General features: G+C 42.6%; 1 protein-coding gene across 1 annotated transcript in view; it reads right to left on the reverse strand.

Moving 5' to 3' along the window:
• The window catches only part of LOC100744250 (trichohyalin), a 61,123-nt gene that overhangs the window by 21,030 nt on the left and 17,826 nt on the right, over positions 1-22,267 (reverse strand). Inside the window, exons 2-4 of the mRNA XM_024367073.2 lie at positions 21,116-21,265; positions 16,872-16,968; positions 15,130-15,185 (exon numbers count right to left, since the gene is read on the reverse strand). Of these exons, the coding sequence (XP_024222841.1) occupies positions 15,130-15,185; positions 16,872-16,968; positions 21,116-21,265 (303 nt within the window). The remainder of the gene's footprint in view (positions 1-15,129; positions 15,186-16,871; positions 16,969-21,115; positions 21,266-22,267) is intronic.

Consider the following 22,267-nt stretch of genomic DNA (forward strand, 5'->3'; position numbering starts at 1 on the left):
TGCCTTCCAAAGATTGCTCGATCGTAAGAAAATGTTGAAAATTTTGAATCCTATAAGAAATAAAGTTGTTGATTCTGGCAGTAAGGATCTCTGTTCAAGCAACATTAAAAAAGCTTGCACCATTACAAGAGACGTACCTAAACGCGGTAGTGCTAAGAGTGGCAAGCAGTTGTCTACTTTGCCCTACACTCCCACGCATGCATCATGCCCGAACGATAGCTGTATTCGAACTCTACGCGACGAGAGAATGGCGAACGACGATGAACGTGTGATGAGAAATGCGATGATCGTGTCTGACGAGTCTTCTCTGTCACATGATTCCCACGATAAAGTAAACTGCCCGGAGACAATTTCCAAAATCGATTGATCTATCAATGATATGATTCACCCTGATTGACCATGAACCCATACGGACTACCGAACCGTTGAATTCGAACGAAATGTACTAGTGAAACGAATCGGCGATCGAGATGAAATGAACATGACACACGAATGTGCGAGTCTACTGGTGAGAAGTCGATGAATCGATGAGTAAAGATTGATGAAGGCGTGAGAATGACGAGATGATCGTTACCAACCGATCCTTTCCGTGGTCTTAATGTCTGTTCAGTGTGGTGACTGCGAGAAAACAAGTGAAACGAGTCAATGGCAAGGGTCAGCGGTGGCAGGCGAACAAATCGGTGATAATTCTACTGGTGGGACTACTGTCAAACAAGGGGATAAAAAGTGCAACAATCGCCAACAGGGCAGGTATCCAAGGTGTTTAGATGATTCCAAGGTCGCTTGCGGAGTGCAGATAGACTGAACCTGCAAATTCTTCGGTGACAGTTAAACGGTGATCCTTTGGGATAGGGTGAACACGATTCTACCATGAGTGAATCGATCGTTTTCATGTGGGATGAGTGCGTGAAGGACTTGATGGTTGATGTCGAGCTCTCGTGGTTGGATTTCTGAACTACGGTGATAAAATAATTTTCCATGAAACGTGACGAGAGAGGTCGTATGAGAACGGCTGATATCTCTCGTGAATAAACATAATAGAATCGGACAGGGACAGGATTGAAGTTGTTGATCAGAGAACGATTGAACAGAATCATTCTTTCTTTCTCTCTGTTGTATTATTATTATTCTCTTTTATAATCCATGTAATCGGCATCAATTCGACGCTCGATCGTCACTGACCTGCACCCTTGACCTACTCTGTCTAAATCGCGGAGGAGACTGCGAATTACAGATTGCCTCGAAGGTGCAAGGATACTGGCTTTCCTTTTGCTTTATGTCCTTTTATCTGGAACACGACATAGGAATTAAAGGGACGGAGAAAGGGAGGGATTCTTGAAAAGAATCAGGGGCAGAAACAAGACTAATGGCGTATAGTCTTAGGGTTCAAAGAACGGTATACGTTCGAACTTATTTAAGGTTTGTTCGATCTTTTTCTTTTTTTCTGTGACGTATTTGTTCGCTTTTTCTCCTGTGCAGTTTTTTGGCGATCCTTGCGTAGCACCGTTAGCCTCGAGGCTCTCAACGTCTCAAAGAGGATTGCTTCGCACAGGTACGAATATATAATGAGAAGCGACAAGATGTCATAGAACGTGGAAACGAAATCATTTGCTTTCATCCGTTTTCGTATTTACTTTTTTTTCTATCGTTCTCTTTTTATGTCTATCTCGGCTAGCAGAGTTCCACAGATTGAACACGCGTGAACACGCTCTGGTTCTAGGCTCGATGTGGACCTTGCGAACGTAGAGTCGTCCGGCTTGGATACGTGAGATCGTGAAAACGTCGTCGAGGTGGAAGGATGTCCGGAGATCGGGGATGTCCTTGCGAGCAAACGTACGTCGATTTCCGGTTGTCACGGTTCCATCTTCGAGGGAAGGAAACATCAGGGGGGAAAAGGAAATTATCCCTGCGGGGCTAACCCGATTTTGAGGTCGTAGTAGAGCCAGCCCGACCACTGCGATTCTGAGGAGTTCAAAACGCCTGGTGCAGCCTATTCGATGCTCTAATTGCTGTGTAATCGAGCGTAGGATCGTTCATTGGGAACAGTGCTGTTCTCGTTTAAATTCGCACAGACGAGTTTCTTAATTTCTTAATAAGCGGCGAACCCTCAAACAGGGATACACTTACACCTAGATTAGAGTAGAAAAATAAAAGATTGTCGGAACTTGCGAACGCGCTGGAGAAATCGTGTTTCAGAGCGAGCGAATGCTGTGCAATCGATCAGGAAGAGAAGACGACGTGCACGAACGAGATCAGCTTCGAGAATCCACGTCTCCTCTGGCTTCTTTTGCTGGTTAATTTAGATTTTCGCGTGATCTATCGTGACTTAGTCACGATTTGGCTATACGCGTGACTTCTAAACGCGAAATTACACCAACAGCTCGGGGATCATAGTAGTCATGGGGGGCGGTCTTAAAACGCTCTCAGCTACGAAAATATATCGTTGGAAGCTTCTTCTCGTGTTACTCTTCCTCGTCTACGCACGCATTTTACACGCACGTTTCAGCTTCTGCGTAAGCGCATGTGTGTCGTCATCGCACACACGTGGCTACACGTGCCACAAATCTACTTTATATTTCAGTGTCTCCTAGTGGAATCTGTTCGCGGAAACCGTACGTTTCTCCAATTAGTTTGGCGAAAAAGATTTCCATAATATTGGATTCTCAGGTGGACGATTCTTTTACAAAATTGACTAGTAGTTCGAAGAGATCGAAGAATGTATCTATTATCTTACGATTCTATGCTATCGGGAAATCGAGATTACATGTACTTTCAAACATTTCTTTCAAATGGAGAAAATTTGTTTCCAAATATATATGTATATGTATAATATATTTTTGACAACTTTAACGGTGTACTACAGGAACAGTTAGGTGCACTTTTGTACTCTGACTACGTTTAAGAATTTTTTAGGCGTTTCAATTTGCGTACCTAAAAATATGTCTTCTCCGAAAAATAGCCTTTTAACGATTCACCTTGTACGATTAACATATCGAGGATCGTCCATCCGACGAACCCTGTAAAATCTTTCTCTCAGAATAACTAATACGTGTACGGTGTACCACGAACGTAACACAGAAAATACATCCTCTTACGAATGTACAGAGACTCTAAACGTAATCGAAACAACACGTGTATCTTCTACGAAGACACTTCTCTAATTAATCAGGGACTGTACAACGTCAACGGTCTATAGATATTCTAGAATTCAACGACATATATTCATCCTCTAAGGCCTAGACATTAGGTACGCACAGTTGCTCTCGGGCTCTACACGTAGAAGCTACCGAATTGTGACTTTCTCATTGACTTTCTCTCACAGAATTGCCCGAGACCCATCTCGAAGTTCCCCTTGTCTCGCGCTTCCTCGACTTTCCTTGTTCCGCTTTTCCTTCGTACGATTCGCGGAAACAGGACTGCGTAAGACGATCCCAAGTCTAAGGGGAACGATCGCAGAGAGAAACGATGGAAGATCGATATATCGAGGATCGATGTTGATTGCAGAGACACGAGAGGAACGAGGTATGTATCGGGTTTTCCGTCGGTTCTTCTCGTAAATCTACGACTTCTTAAACAGGTACAATCGAGTCAAAAAATAGAAACTCTGCTGTTCTCGATAAGAAAGGGATCTCGGGAGGTAAAGAAAACAGGTACGCTAATGTGCCACGAGTGCACACGTACGATATATACGAGTCGATGAGAAGTAAAATGCTCCTTTTTCTATTCATTGTATCATTTTCGACAAAAAATGGCCGACGAAAAGTATGGTCGCTGGGTGAGAGGATGCTCAGGAACGTCCTCCTCCCTTCGTGGGGAAATAAGTTTTACTCGTTGAAAAAACATTCCGCCTGTCGAAAAAAAGCATGGCCGCGAATAAAAGTAGAAAAAGTAAGCGTATCGTGTCTTAGACCAAACGTGGGGAATGCTCCCGCTCGAGATTTTAACGCGTTCTCGAGCCTTCCCTCGGGAATGTGTGCGGTTTCTATAAAACCTTTGTCAAAGTAAGTATCGCTCGACGAAACGGTGTATGTACACATCTCAGCGACTGTAGTCAGCGTGTCATCTTAACTCTCACGGACTCATATACACGTGGCACGCGTACGACGCGGCGTTCGAGAAGACAAGACGAAAGGAATCGAAAGATCCGCGGGACGTTACGACCTGACCGATTCGACTGACGATCATCACGTCACGCAGTTTCCTGGCTATGCGCGCTTTTCTTCGCCTTCCTTTCCTCTCTACGGACAGCTAGATACGGACACGTACACATGATTACATGCGCCTTCGCTTCACCGATCATACTTCCTCTTTCTCGCTACCATTCACTCGTTCTCTTTCTCTCTTTCCCTCTCACACAACACTCGCGCAAGCATCGATGACGATTTTTTCGACGTCTCGATTCCGAGTTTAATAACACAGCCGAATCTAAATTTCTCTTGGTTAATGTCGACTTCTTCGCACGATCGTTACGCACCTCCATCCTTGATTCGAGGAGAGTGGAGAAACAGACGCTCGATCTCCGTTTTCTCTCGGTGATTTTTTGATTCACAACGAGACGCAAAGTAGTAGCAGTAGTAGTAGTAGTAGCAGTAACAGTAGTAGTAGCAGTAGTAGTAGTAATAGTAGTAGTAGTAGTAGTAGTAGTAGTAGTAGTAGTAGTAGTAGTAGTAGTAGTAGTAGTAGTAGTAGTAGTAGTAGTAGTAGTAGTAGTAGTAGTAGTAGTAGTAGTAGTAGTAGTAGTAGTAGTAGTAGTAGTAGTAGTAGTAGTAGTAGTAGTAGTAGTAGTAGTAGTAGTAGTAGTAGTAGTAGTAGTAGTAGTAGTAGTAGTAGTAGTAGTAGTAGTAGTAGTAGTAGTAGTAGTAGTAGTAGTAGTAGTAGTAGTAGTAGTAGTAGTAGTAGTAGTAGTAGTAGTAGTAGTAGTAGTAGTAGTAGTAGTAGTAGTAGTAGTAGTAGTAGTAGTAGTAGTAGTAGTAGTAGTAGTAGTAGTAGTAGTAGTAGTAGTAGTAGTAGTAGTAGTAGTAGTGTATAGTAGTAGTGGTAGTAGTAGTAGTGGTAGTAGTAGTAGTAGTAGTAGTAGTAGTAGTGGTAGTAGTAGTAGTGGTAGTAGTAGTAGTAGTAGTAGTAGTAGTAGTAATGGTAGTAGTAATGGTAGTATATTGTGTAGTATCGTGAGCCTTTTCTCTCAATATACCTGTCGTAGATCGGATAGATCGGGTACTCACGCAGAGGAACCTGCGGCGTGCAAGGTCCGGCGTGACTCAACAGAGAGCAGAGAATCCAGAGTTCGATAGATCCCTAGACGGCGTCGTTCTTTTCGATCCGCACGTTGTTGATGAAGAAACTTACTTGCCGTTTGAAGTTCATGTCGTGCTTGTTGAAGGTGTGAGCGTGTAGAGCCAGTGCGCCCTGCGCCGCAGGCTCAATATGTTTCAAGTGTTGCTGCATTTGCTGCTGATGCTGCAACTGCAGCTGCTGTTGATGCTGCTGGTGTTGATGGAGATGATGCTGATAATGATGGGGATGATGATGAAGCTGATGGAGATGATGATCGGCGTAACGATCGGTATAGGGATTGACCACGCCGGTGGCAGCGCCCGACGAGATGCCGCCAAGGCACGAGGAACCGCCCCCACCGCCTCCGCCGCTCGTGGTCCCACCTGTCGAACCGGCAAGCAATGAACTGGTTAATGCCGAGGACGACGAGTGACCATACGGTACCAGCGAGGTCATCACGGACGGTCCCCTGGCCAAGGCCAACGTGCCGGGCTGCTGCGGACCACCCATGGCCGTTACCAATCCCTGCCGCACATGCGACTCGATACCTCCCGCGGTAACCTTATTTTGTTGTTGCTGTTGCGTCTGTTCCGTTATCGTTTGTTGCTGTACACTACAGCCCCCGCTACTACTAGGCACGGCGGTCGCTTTCAGCAACTGCTCCCTTAGTCTACCGCCGCATTCCTTAATACGCTGTAACTCGGCCTCGAGTAACGCCACCTCCTTCTCCAGGGTTTGTATGCGCGCGTCTTTTGTCTCCAAGATGGCCGTCAGGGTGGTGCTACCGGGCACGCCGCCTGGAACCGCCACGCTACCTCCGAGGACAGTACCGCCTGCACCTGATACGCTACCTAGCCCGACACCAGCACTTCCGCCCGCCACGGCTGCTCCGGATGACGCGGTCGACGCGTACGCCAGCTCCAGCTGCGTCTGCAGACTCTTCAGGCTCTCGTTCGTGGCTTTGAGCTCCTTTACAACACAAGCAATAGAGACACGGTTACACTCGTCGATGTTCCCTCATCTCGTGTCTCTCTAGCGAGCGTGCGAGGGACTTTTTTTGTATTTTTTTTTTTTTTACTGCTACAGTTTTATTTTCTTGGTGTGATGTATGCGGTGGTTCGGTAGAAGAGATGTACTACGGTGGTTGAGTGCGGCTTCGCTAACACACGAAATCTGTCCCGTGAATCGTCGCCTTAGATCAATTAATTTTCGAGGGTGCAACTGCAACCACTGCGTGCGAGTTGTACGAATATCCCATCGAGGTCAATGTACTTGGAAGTATCTCTAATTTTTCATTGTAAACTATCGAATTTTCCTGTTATTTCCTTTCGGCGATCAATACCAACCATTATTCGCTCTATAAAGTATCGAAATTATGGAAATTGACATAGCCTAATTCCGACTAAGTACAGTCAGAATCTCTGACGACTTGATACTTTATTTTTACTTCTACGCTTAAAAAAAAAGTATAATCTTCATTTTGAATAGTAAATTTCGTTTCTTAGTAGACCAGTAATTCCAATTTCTTATATTATTGTCGCATGCAGTGGAGAAACCTGATATCGAATTCGTTCAAGGTCCTTTCATTTCCACACGGGACAGTCTCGAGGAAGCGGAAGTGGCACCGGCAGCGTCCCGGTTGACGAAAGAAAAGCGACGTTCCGCCGAGCTTCCTTCTTCTTTCGACACATCCAGCCGATCGTATCGCGCTCCTCCGAATGACCATGGGTCCTCTTATCGTTTCCCAACGTACAGTATTTTCTCTGATTCATCGACGTACAGTTGCTGTATTTATCCGGCGGGGCTACAAGGAGCACCACCGATCACCAATGACATCCATGATCGTCCACAAGGACCACAACGTTTTTTATTAATCGATCTCTCAAAAATTTTCATTTTCATCTGATTTTCATCTGATCCACGATCGCAAGGTCACTTTATCAACCGAAGGCTTCTATCGTCTTTTCCAATTCTTTTTTTTTTTTTGTTACTATTTTCGATTGTCTTTTCTCATCTCCGAGCCTTCGATCTCTCGATTGGATGCGAATTTTTGAATTCTCTTGTTCTTTCCACGATAGAAAGATCCTCTTGCGAACGCCGGGCGCCGCCGCAGTTCTTTCGCCCACCGCGACGTACGGCCGACATCGTTGTCCATATTTCTGCGCGCGGCGTTTCGACGACTCTCTTTCCCTTTCGTTCTTTGCCTCCTATCCTCTCAGTTATTGTTCGCCGATCGTTTAATCCCGAGGCGTCCTAATCGCGTACATTAAACTAACCAATGCAGCGATCGCGGCGCGAGCTTTATCGATCAGAGGATACTTTCGAAACGCGGCCACGTCGCATGGACAAGATGAGTACGAGCAATGCGTATCCACGACTCTATTGATGGATGCTAACGGCACGTTCAGGTGCTATCAGACAACGGTGAATTCGATCTCTGCGCAAGAGCACTGTGAAGCTAAGTAGTGCCGAAAGAAATGTGCTGGAAGGTTTCGCGTCTTTTTGGATCGATGATGGTGTGAGCGTGTTGGAGATGATCGCGATTCGTGGATACGCATTTCGGCGAGTATGTGGCCTGTATGTACGATGAATCCGTCGAGTGATTGCAAACAGATTCGTATTTACCTCGTTCAACGATCAGTGAGATTTATTTTTAAAGAGCGTACTCGTTCTTCTACCAAGCGCGTAATTCTTTCGCGTATTATTTTTATTAAATAATTAATTAAATTAATCAAATCGTTAATTAAACGTTCGAATAATCTCGTGGAAACGTAGCTATTACAAAATAATGATAGAGTAAGAAATTCGGCTTGCAACCACTCACAATGGACAAAACACAAGAGATATAAACGGTAGAGGATAAGACAGTAGATTACGCGAGGAGAATGAAGTCGTATTATCGCATGTCGCATCAGGTCGGTGCCAAACAGTCGCAAAGTCCTCCCTTGGGCCTGGGATCGGCTCGCCTTGACGCGACTTGACGACTTTCGGACCGTCCCGCTGCTCGTGCATCGATTACGACGAATGGCCATGATAGCGGTTAGTCGTGATGAGCAAGAACGTGTCTGAGATGTACAAGAACGAGAAGAGAGTATATAATATATAACTGGGTGGTAAAAACATACAGTGAGTCACAGCGGAGATGACCAGATCAAGAAATCAAGAGGAAAAATATATAATAGTGGTATATGTATCTTGTGGATGTACAGAGAAAGAAAAACGTGGTGCGTTTTTTATTCCTTTTAGAGAGAAAGTACGTGAATGTCGTGTAAGGAGGAAAAACATTCCGTAATCGTATTAAAATGTAATATATATATATAGTGTAGCCATTCATTCGCGTGTGTATAATGTAAGTGTACATACACGAGATGAGTTACTCGATGGTAGAACGTGAAATATTTTGTAAAATATTGCCCCTCTGACAATATCGTGTCATGCTGTCGAAACCAAACTCGTTATCGCGAAAAATGTACAATGCGATTTTATGGTGCTTGAAAACTTTCCCTATGTTGGAACGATGTTATAGCGAAATTAAAAAATTCAAATTTCAAATATCGAAGAATTTGACAGATATTTCGTTGGATATTTCGTTAGCCACGAAGCAAATAAATCACAAAACTTTCTAGGTTCTACCGATGATCATTTTAACCGGTGCACACGTGACGTGAGAATGAACAGTAGCACATATCAAAGAAAATGATCGTATGAAAATGTTTCTCTTACGGGACGAATCAAAAGTCTCGCACGGCTCGATGCTATCCCTTGTCTTCCAGAGCTTCAGATCGTCAAAATCGAGTCGAGTGCCGTTTGGAATAAACGTTCGCTCCGTTCGAGGCTATCAATGCGACGATTCACCTCTCTCTCGTATGCATAACTTTATTCAATTTTTCAGTCTCTAGACTTTAATCGAAAGACGAGAAAAATATTGCAGCCATGGCTCTTGCACGGAGCATTTTTATTCTCTTTTCTATCCCATTTTCTAATTTTCGTTTTTTTTTTTTTAAATATCCCTATATATAACATACTCCTTGAAAATTACAGACTTTTTAATTGCAGATATCTAACAACTGGCATGCTCTTTGCAAAACCACTCACATTCTCATTAATGACTTACGTGATTCTGTTTGTGCCTTACACCGAGAATCTCTTTGTCTTGTCCGAATAGTGCACACGTTGAAAGCAGTGAATGTGCATTAATTTCCAGGTGCATCGTCAACCGTATTCGATCCAACTTAAGCAGTTTCAAGTATGGTGTTTGTTGATGGTGTCAAATATGGATTCGTTTGGTCTCGTTGCACGGTGTTGCGATATTGTGATTGACACAGAGCCGACTATGTACACGGTCTTCCATACTGCATATTTTCCTGATATTCTTTCCACGAATACTTTTTTTTTCTTTTTTTTTTTTTTTGTAATTGATATCAATCGAACCATGTCACAGATAGAATCGAGATGTCCATCGGCGATTTTAATACAATATCTTCTATCTCACTGGAAACTCGCGACCATACGAAAATAGCGATTTAATTAAAAATGTTTCCAACTGTGAAACTACTGGTGAAAAATATCGCAGACTTAGCGGTTTAATCATAAATTTCATCTGTCGCGAAAAATCTATAAAATAATTTGGGACAAAACTGAAAAAGATTGGTCACGTATGAAACAAATATTTTCCGATCATCGATCGATTTTTATTCCGAACTGTTTCACGATATGAAAACCGCACGAGGCAAGTATCGAACAGGAAAATAAGCAAACGAGACTAGCAGGGATTGGCGTGACTTTTGACTCGAATTTCGCGGATTGTGTGGCATACGTACCATGGCTTTTCCGAAGGCACGATCTCCAGCAGGTGTATACACACAAAAGTTGAGACGCGCATGTAATATATACGTGTACGTCGCTTTTTTTTGTCGAAGGCGTGACGTGGAAGTTACAGATTTCACGCAAAGAAACTCGTCGAGAGTTTTCATTCGATTCCCTAGAGTTTAGTTCGAGAAATGTAAAACAATATTTTACAGAGATTTTATACCTTTCTGATAAAAGCGTGACAATTTCGTTCAACTTTTCTTTTAAAATTAATCTACAGGAACTATCCTATCCAGCCGTCATTTTGAAATATAGCGAAACGATTTAATTTAATCAATTTTTCCATTCAATACTACTTCGTACACCGTGAAAATAAAAAGTTACCATCCCTTTCTAATTACAACTTTCCGTTCCACGTTGATTCCCAGTTATTTTCGCATTGTGCTTCGTCGAACGCGATCTATTTCCAGGCACCCGACTTATCCTCGTTCTCGACCAGTTCCAATTGCGCGAAATTCCTGTTCACTGGGCCGACGTAAAGAAACACAGTTAGCAAGTTAGCAAAGAAACATGAACGGTCCGCTCTCGTTTCGTGAAAAACGAATCGATCCGATTTACGTGCTACTCAATGGGGGTTGATCGAGAGGGTTCATCGGGTGGGTAGTGATTTCAGAGTGTACGCTTCGTTCCCTGTCGGTTCGAGATAAATTCTTATCGAGACTTAATCGTGTCATCAGTGTACCTGTTCGGTCTTCTCTGGCAGGGCCTGGATCTGGGAAAGAGGTCACGTGCATGTCTTTGGCCACTAATTTCAGAGGAGACTTTAATGACCGGTTGATGATAATGATCGAAGGTGTTGATGTTGTTGTCGATGATGAAGATAATGACGATGATTCGGTATTTTTCTCACGGCGGTAGTTATGACAGTTGATTGGTCGATAATGTGGTAGTTGTTGTAATAGTAGTTGTTATTGTTAGAACGGGGTAAGTGACGAAGGGGCGGATGCGGGCGTGAATTTCCCCCCGTTAGGGGTTGCTAAACGTTTTATCACCTACACATCCAAAGCAGCTCATTCCACGCATTTCAATCGCAGCACATTTTGTTCTTTCATTTATATGTATATATATATATATACACACACACATATACATATAAACATATTTTTAAATTTTTGCATGATTTATCATTGCATTCGTTCAGTTCTTTGTTTCTTTTTCTTCCTATTTCTCTGTACCTTCCCCGATCAGCCGTCTATATTTTTTTGCCAAAGTCCTTGTCGTCGACGTCTCGTACAGTCGTCGTTCGATCCGCAGGGTGCAAAGAGAAAGGCAGAACAAGAGAAAAAGACAGACAGAGAATAAAGAAACAGAGTACCAGAGGGCAGGGAGTAAGAGAACGACGATGGAGAAAGGAGAGAGTCTATACTCTTGAATATCTCGTTTCTGGGAGACTGATTCCTGTCGCATGCTTTGTCAAGGATGTTAGCCACGGCTTGACATACTTCATTGGCTTTCTGACACGTTTCGCTTCCTCGATAAATAGCTTAACGCTATGCCCTCGACTTCTTGCGTTTCGTCTTTGATTAAGCTTGAGAGGTTCCGTGAAAGGAACTAACTAAATCGAAAACCAACAAAACCCTATCGACCGTAAATGAGAAAGAAGCATGCGCTACTAAAAAAAAATACGTTTGTCTCTAACACGATTTTAATCCTGGAAACAATTATCATCGTAGCTTCGTCGTTTGCCAGTGTGCAAAGTAAATAATGTTCCAATTAAGTGCGCAGCGTTCTCTTCGTTTGAACGAAAATAAACCATCCGGACGAATCGATCGATTTCTTCGCCCAACAAAATCCACGAGCGAAAGAAAGCTGAAAATAAAATCCTCTCTTCCATAAAACCAAAATCTGCCAGAATCTATTCGATTCTCGTTCGCAATCTTAGCAATAACCGTTGCTATAACAAAATTGCGCCACGTGCAGCATCACCATGATGCAACGCCACGTATTGAGTCCAATGTGCATCCGAAGATGCATAAGCATCCTTTCCTCCATTCGTTTCTTCTGGGATGAAGTATGTCAGTCATGAACGGGATCGATGGGATCTTAGATCGTGGGTGAACAAATCGGACTCGTAAGAAGGTGCTACTAAATCGTACGGCACAAGAAAAATGTCGGTGACGAGATAGGTCTTGGTGCTGGTGCATTGTTCGTTTCGACATCTCACTCTCGGTGCCCGACCTAGATGATCGAACACGATGATGGAAGGCTGCACCACGGAGGGTGCATCCTTCCGGTGCAAGAAAAAAGAGAGAAAGAAAGAATAAGAGAAAGATGTGATGATAACACGTCTGGTTAAAATGTATTTCTTTTGATTTTTCGATGCTCTGTCCGACCGGTATTATAAATGATTCTTTGAGAATGCTTAAATGAGTCCTCTGTTTATTTTCGCGTGAATTCCCCTCTTGCTAAATATCTGTAAATTACCACTCAAGCCACGTAGACTTCACCTAAATCCTAGATCTAAAACGCAGGCACATACACGGAGATGCAGGATTATCGGAGAATGTTCGAACGGATGCGACGTCGCCGTGAATTTCCAATTATTATTTCCTCTCGTTCTGCAAGAGAAACGTATTTTGAATATTCTCTCCGTTATGGAAGTCGCGTGTTGCGTTTTCCAAGCTCCGTTTCCAGCTTCTCGTTATTGTGTGCAGGCACGCGTGCTTGAACTACTTTCTGTGCTTGAATTTGTTACGCTTAACGCGTCCTCCCGCGTTGCGAGTTAAGCATGTCTGACTCTCGAGAAACTATTCTACTGTTCCGCTAAGGATGAATACTAATGGGATATTTTACTGCATCCCTTGCTTGACCGTTATTCACCTGTTCTACTCGCTTCTGCTTCAAATATGAAACGCTTTATTAAGTTGCACTCTTTTTTTATGTTCGACAAATACCTTCAGTGGAACTCTTTTCTCTCTAACGTATTGAAAATTCCCAGGAAACCAAGTCATTCGTAATAAAAAGACTTTCTTATTACGTTCTCCTGCCGACAGCAGGAGTTATTCGGTGAAGCTTGTTCAGATCTCCGCGGCGACTTCGCATCCGAGATTAGGCTACAGACTGGCTATGTAGTGCTAACTTACGCGAACGACGTTTTGGGAACGACTACGACGGTTCTAACAGACGAAATAACGTGAGATATGCGAAAGAACATGATGGCGGCGGTGCTCGTGGAATAGTAACGACAATAACGATACAAACATTTGCTACGGTGGTGGCGAAATAGCGACAGTATATAGAATGCTGCTAGAATAAGCGTTGCTCTGACCACTGCTAGGAAACCGTCCAAAAGCTCGCTTTCAAGACGCTGAGAATCGATGATCTGTACTTTTATCTCTCTCCTCTTAAAAAGAAATTTGAAACAAGAAATAAGGTTTCACTGTATTTTTAACGTAACGTTTTATCTCTTTCATCCCTTCGTATATTGTTAAAAACGAGGGCTTCGTTGGAAGAATGGTGCTTTCTTTTTAAATGTGAGAAATATAGAACGCGATACACAAAGTTCCTTTAGCTAGAGAGAAATATGATATAAGTAAATTTACTTTACGACTATAGCAACAAGTATATGATAAAGAGTATAGTACTCGATGTTATTTTAATATCTGGAGCATACAGGTTATTCGCTATTGTTTAATCGAAATTAATGTTTTCGCGATTTTTCTATTCGATTAATCGGAGCTTTTGGACGTTTCGTACGACAGATCGGAACAAGGACGCGTACACGGGACACGAGCGTCCGCGAGCACGTTGGTGCTGTGCAAGCGTGAAAGTGAAGGTACACGTGTGCTCTTTTTTGCGTGCTGGTGAACACGACGATACCCGTGCCTAATACATTGGGCCATGTTCGTGTGTATGTATACCTCTGGAACGTGTGCTGTTCGTGTTTGAACGTGATTGTATTCGAAACCGTAAGCGTCATGGGCCGTAAAAAATCTCGATCGATTGTCCTTCTTCTCTTTTGGTGAGGCGACGAGAAGCAGCGGGAAGCGCCGAAGTTCAAGACGATAAATAAAATTGTATAATTCCTAGGTGGAACGAAGAAACGCGAAGTATCTCACGGCGATCCGATGATACGTGTGCACTCTGATCGCAGCCCGTGTCAGCTTGCTTCAATTCGATATACCGTACCTGATACACGTTTCGTCCGGCTTTCTCTTGCGAATACATAAGGGTAAAAAGATCATTTTCGTGCGAGGTTGGTGCGTAATCGAGCCGGTGATACGCGAGGCTCGATCACTCGTCGCATTTTCGCGACCGTGTCGTTGTAACATGTTATGTAACATGTTGTAACTAACGATTACACAGATTACTTGTTCATGAAAAGGAATTCTGTCACGTCGGTCGCAAAAATGCTCGTGTCTAGACGGGACATCCGTGTGCTCAGCCTCCTACTGTATACAGCAAGGGGAAACGTTTGCTTTTGACGACAACTCGTTTTTCCCTGGGAAATCGTTCGTTTTCCCTTTCTGGCGGGGTGGCGCGTGATGGCATAACGGCGCGGCGTGAAGTATCATACGCAAATGGGTGGAACAAGGGTGGCGGCGGCGGCGAGGGGGACTGAAGCATGAAATGACACGGGGCAAGAGAACTGTGAAGCCACTGGCAGCGCAATAATAACTCTCTACTTTGCAAGCAAACTACGTCACAACAGTGGGCAGCGATTTTAAGAAAGAGAAAATCAAACAAAAAGAAAAAAAAAACAGTAGAAGAATAAGATATGTGAAAGAGAGAATATAGAACAATGTCGATCCCGTTTCGTAATATGCGTGTGCACCCGCATCTCTGCACCGCGAGATGCGTGTGTACAATGGTCTCACGATAGACGAACGATACATGATATGTACATATACGTTGGATGAGCGTGATAGTAACATATCGTCGATCAGAGTGGTAGTGATACATATATATGTAGAGAGAGAATAATAATTATATATATATATATATGTATAATGAATATGCCGACATGGGTAGAAATAGCTTAAGGACCTGCTTCTGGGCCATCGACTGCATCTGCTGGAACATGATCCTTTCCTCCTCTTTTCCTGGAACAGCAGAAAGCAACGAGAAGCTCTTGGTATGTCTGCTCGGTGTCCAGATTTTCGTACGGTCTCTGTCTGCGTTTTACACGATTTAACATCAATTTTTAAAGGTCTCTTGGTACGGTTCTCTTCGTGATCTTTCATGTAGGGGAGGGGAGGAATATGATCTTTGAAAGCTTCGTTTCTCGTGAATTTTACAAGGTGAAATTGGCTTTTTTTTTTTAAACACTTCTTCGGTGATTGCAGCTTTTCGTCCTACAATACCATTCGAATAATACCCGTGTTTCGCTGTTACATGCCACGACGAAGAATCGGTGCTACCTTTTTCCATGTCTCACTAGTTGAAGTTTTCGGTCAATGATCGAATGATATCTAAAGCCGTAAACATCGTCAGAATGAAACCGAACGTTCTGAAACGTTTCTCACGACACCAGTCGACGATATAACGGGCTGTTATCGTCAACCAGCCTTGTATCTCGGTCACAGCGAAACTGCGATGACGATATTTTCGTGCATCCAGCACGACGTTTCGCAAATAAGCACGCTTACGTTCTCGCACAAAATAGTTTCACGATCCAGTTGCAAATATTTACGCTACAATTACCGCGGTTACGGCCAACTTTCGTTCGTTTCGCGATTATTAGCTGCCACGAGCGAGTGAATATTACAGGACCACATAACCGCGCGGAATTGGGCACGAAGAAAATTCGTCCGGAAATTTCGGCGGAAGTTGAACCCCTTTACCGCTTTGTCCTGTTCTACGTGCACCCTCTTTATGATTATTATACGGGGAAGTTGTTACACGGCGCGTAATTTCGCGGATTATTTTTTCCCAGGAATCGAGGAGCGCAACGAGCGCAAGCGCGCTTTAATTTCGCGCAGAACTCACCGACGCGAGGGTTGCACACGGCTCAAGGCTTCGTGAAATTTTATTAATCGTCAACTTTTTCGACAGTGTTTTCGTTGAAGTGTTAGTAACGATAAATATTGTTTCTCATCTTCTTAAGAATCTTTTCGTAATTCACTATAGAGTCACGTGATGCTGCTAATTCAAACGAAGGTCTTCGTCGCTAGAATGTTATTATATGATGCACGAGGATAAGTATCTGCAGAATGGTCACACACACATACTTTTACTAAAAGATGAAATACTTTAGTAAAGGATAGCGAATGCTCACAGAATTGAAGTGAATTGATCGAACAATTTTTACATATTTATGGTAATACTCGATGATGCTCTTTACGGTTTTACGATATCGATTCTACAAAAATTCGTTAACCTCTTGCCTTACCGTTTCTTCAGTAGCCATTTAAGCTAGCGCTAACTATTCATTGTTATAACAGAGCGTCGAATGAAGAATATTAAGATATTATATGCAGTTTAGATGTACCTAACGATCTTCTGTCTAAAAAGTTGAAATTAGAATTACAGTTTAATGTAAATCTTCTTATCAAAGTAAACTTATCTTTATTAAGCGAGGACCTAAACTCTTAGAGCCACAATTCGTGCCTTAATACTACAAGACAAGAGGTTAAAGAGTTACAAGCGTTACATTAATATTTCTTATCTCACTTCATTTCTGTCTTTGCAGAAACCGCCTGGAATGCCACTGTTGCACGAACGAGACGTTAATTAGTAAAAATGATGGCGTTTGTGTAGGAAAGTCGAATTTGAATGGAATGCCTCACCCATCCCCTTGTTTTGGAGCATCTCGAGCAGCTTCTTGATGCTTTCATCACGAGCTTGCAGGGTTTGCTTCTGTGTCTCTATTCTCAATTCCAGTTCCTGTAATCGAAAAAAGAAAACGGTGAAATCGCATTTTACGCGACCTCTGAGAACGCAAGTTCCCCTAGCTTTAACTGACATTTCGCCGGGGTAATTGAAAAAATCCAAGCTCGTTCGCAAGAATTCGTTTTACAGCTTCTGCTGACCTTCCTCGTCCTGGCGCTTATGCAATAATACCGGATCCATGACAAATTTATCACAGGTAATCTTCATTCCAGAGTTTAACGAGGTCGCTAACAAGACGGCCGAGTTCCTACTTTTATTTTATGAGGAACGCACGAACACGGCGTCGCGTCGATGACTTCAATTTCTTAAATTGAAACTTGCAAACGAAAGCATGCGGATCTTTAAATAACAACGCCGTTGAGACAATAAAGTGACAGAAAGACGCAAAGACAATTGTTCTCTGTTGAGCGTCGAGGTGAAGCATAGAGAGACGAAGGGAACTGGGTGTTTTACCGTAAAATGCTCGATTTGTGTTACGTCGTTGGTAGATAGTGGCGCTTGACGCCCGTATAACGAATTTAGACCGCCCCTTTGACGGCAGAAACGTAATTAGCCTGGAATTAGACACCCGCTGGCCGTCTCTCTTCCTTTTCTTGCCGACGTCGTCGCCGGAGAACGTTGTCGGCCGAACCTTATCGTCGATATCGTTTGATGCTTCTATACGAATTTCCTGCACTCTGATTTTTCCTCTATTTTCCTAATTTATTTAGATTTCTGCGAATATGCTCTAAGCGAATTGTACAGTAGAACGCCGTGGCAGCGAAACTTTCGCCAGTGTCTGATTAATTAAACTCCTACCGACTGGATTTACCTTTCCAAATATAAACTTCTATTATTTGAGGGACAAAAATGGAGAAAATTGGCAAAATTCAATTATACGAAATCCAGTTATAATTTTTTGACCAGAGAATTCGATTTACCTTTCAAGATATTTTTTCCTTTCCACAAATACCTCTCACGAGGGTAAATAACAAAACGCCCTGAAAGAAACGGCTAAACAATATCTCCGACAATTTTATCGAGGTTAATAACCCAGTTCCTACGACAAACAATCAAAGTTTTAGACCGCGTGATTGTTTCTTTATCCGTATTCCTCAAAAGCAGAAACCAGTTACCGCAGAAATGGTCTTTCAGCTGTGCAAGCTTTCTCGAAGCTTAGCTGAAAATAAATGCACCCGGTTCAATGTTAAACGGTCTAAGTTCAATAAACGAAGACATTCGGTCTCTGGCTTATGCTCGAAATACACCAGAGAATCTGCGGAGGATTTTCGAACAAGCGTAGACTTTTCTTCAATTCTGTGCACATTCGAGAATACATTTAATTCGTATCAAGATCCGATTCGGATTTGTCTCAAAACGCTTAATTTTCTCTCTCCTGTTTCTTTCGACCCTAGGGGAGGATCTATCTTGTTTTCTTTTTCTCCTCAAAAAAATATCATAGTACTAAAGCTGATATCGACATAACCCTCCTTTTTCGTCAATTTTGCCGAGAAAAAGGAAAACCGAGGAGTCGGAAAGGGGCGGGGGGAGGGGGGGCGGAGAGGAAGACTAAGAGACAGAGGAAGACGATATCTAGCGATCGATCGTGAGGGTCGACGTGATAGCGGCTTGTCATGAGAAAAATGATACCGGAAGTCAGAGGGTAGTGTCGATGGACCTTACCACGATCGGCGTATTCGATAATAAAGACTGAGAGAACGTAGCCAGAAAGCGGCTGCATAATTTGGCAAGTGGCCAAAGGCGACCAGTTGCTTCCAGTGCGTTGTACGTTTGACCTGTCTACGCGATCGTTTGGCCGGGTATACGGCGTTAACTCGTTCGGTAGAATTTTCGGTCGGCTTCGACCGATTCACTGGCGGTTCTTCAACTTCCTTACGCTAGTGGGACTGTGTATATTTTTGGGACCGTCGCTCGAATCGATGAGCAAGCTCCGAAGCGAGCTCTAGATTTTAGTATTCCAGATGGATCTCATTGGGTGTTCTTCGCGTGAGAAGGAATGATTTGATATCCGGCTCGATACCGACAACTTCCTCTGCAATGGAACCTATTCGAACTGAATGAACGAGCTGGTTTCAATGCGACGAATTGATATTACGTATGCTGCCAGAACGAAAGCGAACGATCGTGCACGAGATAATCGTGGGGCTCGATTTACTCGCCGTTTTGACAGGATACAAGCGATTTAGATGCCGATTCGTTCGCCTAATCTGTAACGGGTGCGGTTTGACTGGCGCCCAGGCGTCACGCGAACAACCGAAATAGACAAGAGGTTTAGATGTTGTTCGAGGTAAACGACCGATTGTCCGCCAACGGTTCGCGATGCTTCCGGAAATCTTGGCAACGGCAGCTATCAGCTTCCCGCAATAACTCCGTTAATTCTGCCACCCAGTGGCGCCGAAAGCGATCCAACGGTTTCTCCGAACCGCTGTGCTGGATCAATAAACTCCGGTGGAACACGAATGTCGTGTTGCGCCCCGGCGAAATTAGATTGTGTCGAGATTAACGATAATTCTATAGATTCCGGGGGAATTTACAAAAGAAATTTCACAGATCTCGAAGGAGACTAAACAAAAAGGCAATGTAAATTCGATTCGATCGGAATTTTAGATCGACACCAGGTACAATCATTAGCTTTATCGTGTAGTATCGTCCAATTCTGTTACTTCTAGAAAATTTACACCGCAATTTCATCAATTTAGAGAACGCTGGAGAGAGACAGATTGAGACAATGAATTTTAGATAGCGAATTTAAATAACGAATTCACCTTCTAGCTATCTTAACGATATATCCCAATTGTTCCGATGGAACAAAATGGAACATAAGTAATTCAATAAAATAATATAAAACAAGAAATGTTATGCATCTATTACTTCCTTATAAAACGATAGATACTTTTGAGATAACCTAATATTATTCATACATCGAATTATGCTTAATCTTATCATTATGCTTATCTTTATCAGAGACGAGAAAGGGATTCTCTAAAATGTTTCAAAGCACAAGATGTAGATAATACTCGGTTTTGCAAGGTATGTACCATTCATTGAGGACCGGAAATGAGAGAACGAGGTCGTACGACGAAAAAGATGGCTGGAGGTTTTGAAATTCGCGACCCGGCCTCTACCTTTGCTCCCGTTTCGCGCCTTCTATTCCTATTATTCCTCATTATAATGATCGTCCGCCAGTGAACACCATTCTTCCGGCGAATTCCAATCCGAACGAAAGCCAACGATCCTTCATTCTTTCCTCAAAATTCATTATTTTCTGCGGACAAGACGATGGGTGAACAGGTCCCGTCCAATCTTCCGCATTATGAAGGAAGAGTTCAGGGTTAGGGTTAGGGTTTCGTTTCCTATTGTGTAAACATTTAAAAATATTGGTTGTAACAATGAAATGTCTGTGTCGACGCTTCAAATTCTTTACGTATATAGTACTAAGAAAAGTATGTAGTTTGAGTGTTTCGAGGATCTTGAAATACTGCTTTCCTTAGCTGAAATGTCTTTTCTGGCATGTTTTCGAAATATTTAAAATTCTCCATGTTTTTATAGCTTTTAGGCGAAGTTATATCATACAGGTTGTAAGGAAGTAATGGCAGAATATTTTTAATCGAGCGAAGGAAAGCAAAGGTAGCAGAAAAAAAATGCAAAAACTTAACTAAAGAAGTCGGAGTAGTTTTAAAAGTTCATCGATACTCTTTGAAGTGGTAGAGCGATTCGTCGTTAGTTACTTAAATTTTCTTTTGGCGATAACGACGTTGAAAACGAATAACGGAGTAATGCTGCAATATTTTTACTTTCTGAAATTTAAAATAAAAATATTGTTGGAAAATAGTATTAGAGACTTTGCAGCTTAACGAGGAAAATGTATGAAACTATGCTTTCATTAATAAATTTACTTCAATGAGAAGCAAAATCATATTCCTTTGAGTGGATGCAGACGGACATTTTGTATGTTACGACCTAATAAAATCGACCTGATATTTCATTTTTTTTATTATGTCACTCGTGTCGCGATAAGCGTAAGAACTGGAGCGAGAAGGATTGATAACATTCCCCTTTGGTGCGCCGGGAAATGTAAAGTTCGAGGTTGAAAAATCCTCGTTCTTGTTTTGTTTTTTTTTAAAGTGGATAAACCACTTACCTTGATCGTGTCACGAAGTATGGCGATCTCTCGCGTCAGATGCTCGTTCTCGTTGTACAAAACTTCCATTTGCTGTTGCATCTCGACGCTTGGCCCTCGCATCCGCATTCTCAGCTCCTCTTCCAGTTGTCGAACCATCATACTTTGTTTCTGTAACAGAAAATAAATGAATTTTTTTAAACGAGATCGTACGCTGGGCTCGGCTAATTGCGTTAATAAAAAAGTCACATTACATACAGGTACTTGTGTGTATTACAGTGCAATTTCCAGTTGGACGAGTTGAAATTAAAACGCAGAGTTTCTTTGTTTCGCCTGTTATTTTCTTACGTTTTACACGGAATGATATAAAAGTCAATAGTTTCAAGCCACTTGGCGTTTGAACGTGTATACTTGGATAATTGCATATTCGAGCTACGCGAAACTACTTCGAGCATGAAACTGATAAGCGGATCGATAGAAGCTCGACACAAGGGAGCACTTTGTCACTCTTTCCAGGAAAGTGTTTTCAATATTCCTCTTTATATAAATACTTGAGTTCTCTGCAAATATTAAAATATAATGGAATTGAAATACAACAAAATCTGGAAACAGGCAGCAACGTATAAAAATATTTTTTATTTTCCTGGCAATTTTTAATTACCTAAAAGTCACGTTCCACTCAACGAAGCAGACACGTAAAATGCTTTATTCGCGAAACATTTCGTCTAGCGAATCTCGAGTGCTGTCTGATTCTCTTTTGGAGTACTTATCATGATGCTCGATGATATCGAAGAGGGATTCGGTCTGTTTGTTCGAAAGGAAGGCGTTAGAGCTACGAGACAAGGTTGTCGTCAACAGGGAGTCGGACGAAACGGGAAGAAAATCGGGACCGATTACACGTTGAAAAAGAGAAATCGGTGTCTGGAAAGAGTTTTCTCCGAGAACGTGCGAAACGCTCGACCAAAGTCAATATTTCTAGCGGAAGTTGGATCGTCGTGCACGTTCTCTTTAGACTCGCAACGCTTTTCCGGCATCTTTCCTTCTCCATTTCCTGTCCCGTCTTTCTGAATCTTCGACTGAATTACTTTGACCCTTCTTCACGTTCTCCTTTATTCATCTTCTTTGAGCTGTGTATTCCTTTGCCAGTTTTTGAATTTTATTATTTTTTTTTCT

The sequence above is a fragment of the Bombus impatiens genome, unplaced genomic scaffold (genome assembly GCF_000188095.3).
Source record: "Bombus impatiens unplaced genomic scaffold, BIMP_2.2 scf_0264, whole genome shotgun sequence".
NCBI classification, from domain to species: domain Eukaryota; kingdom Metazoa; phylum Arthropoda; class Insecta; order Hymenoptera; family Apidae; genus Bombus; species Bombus impatiens.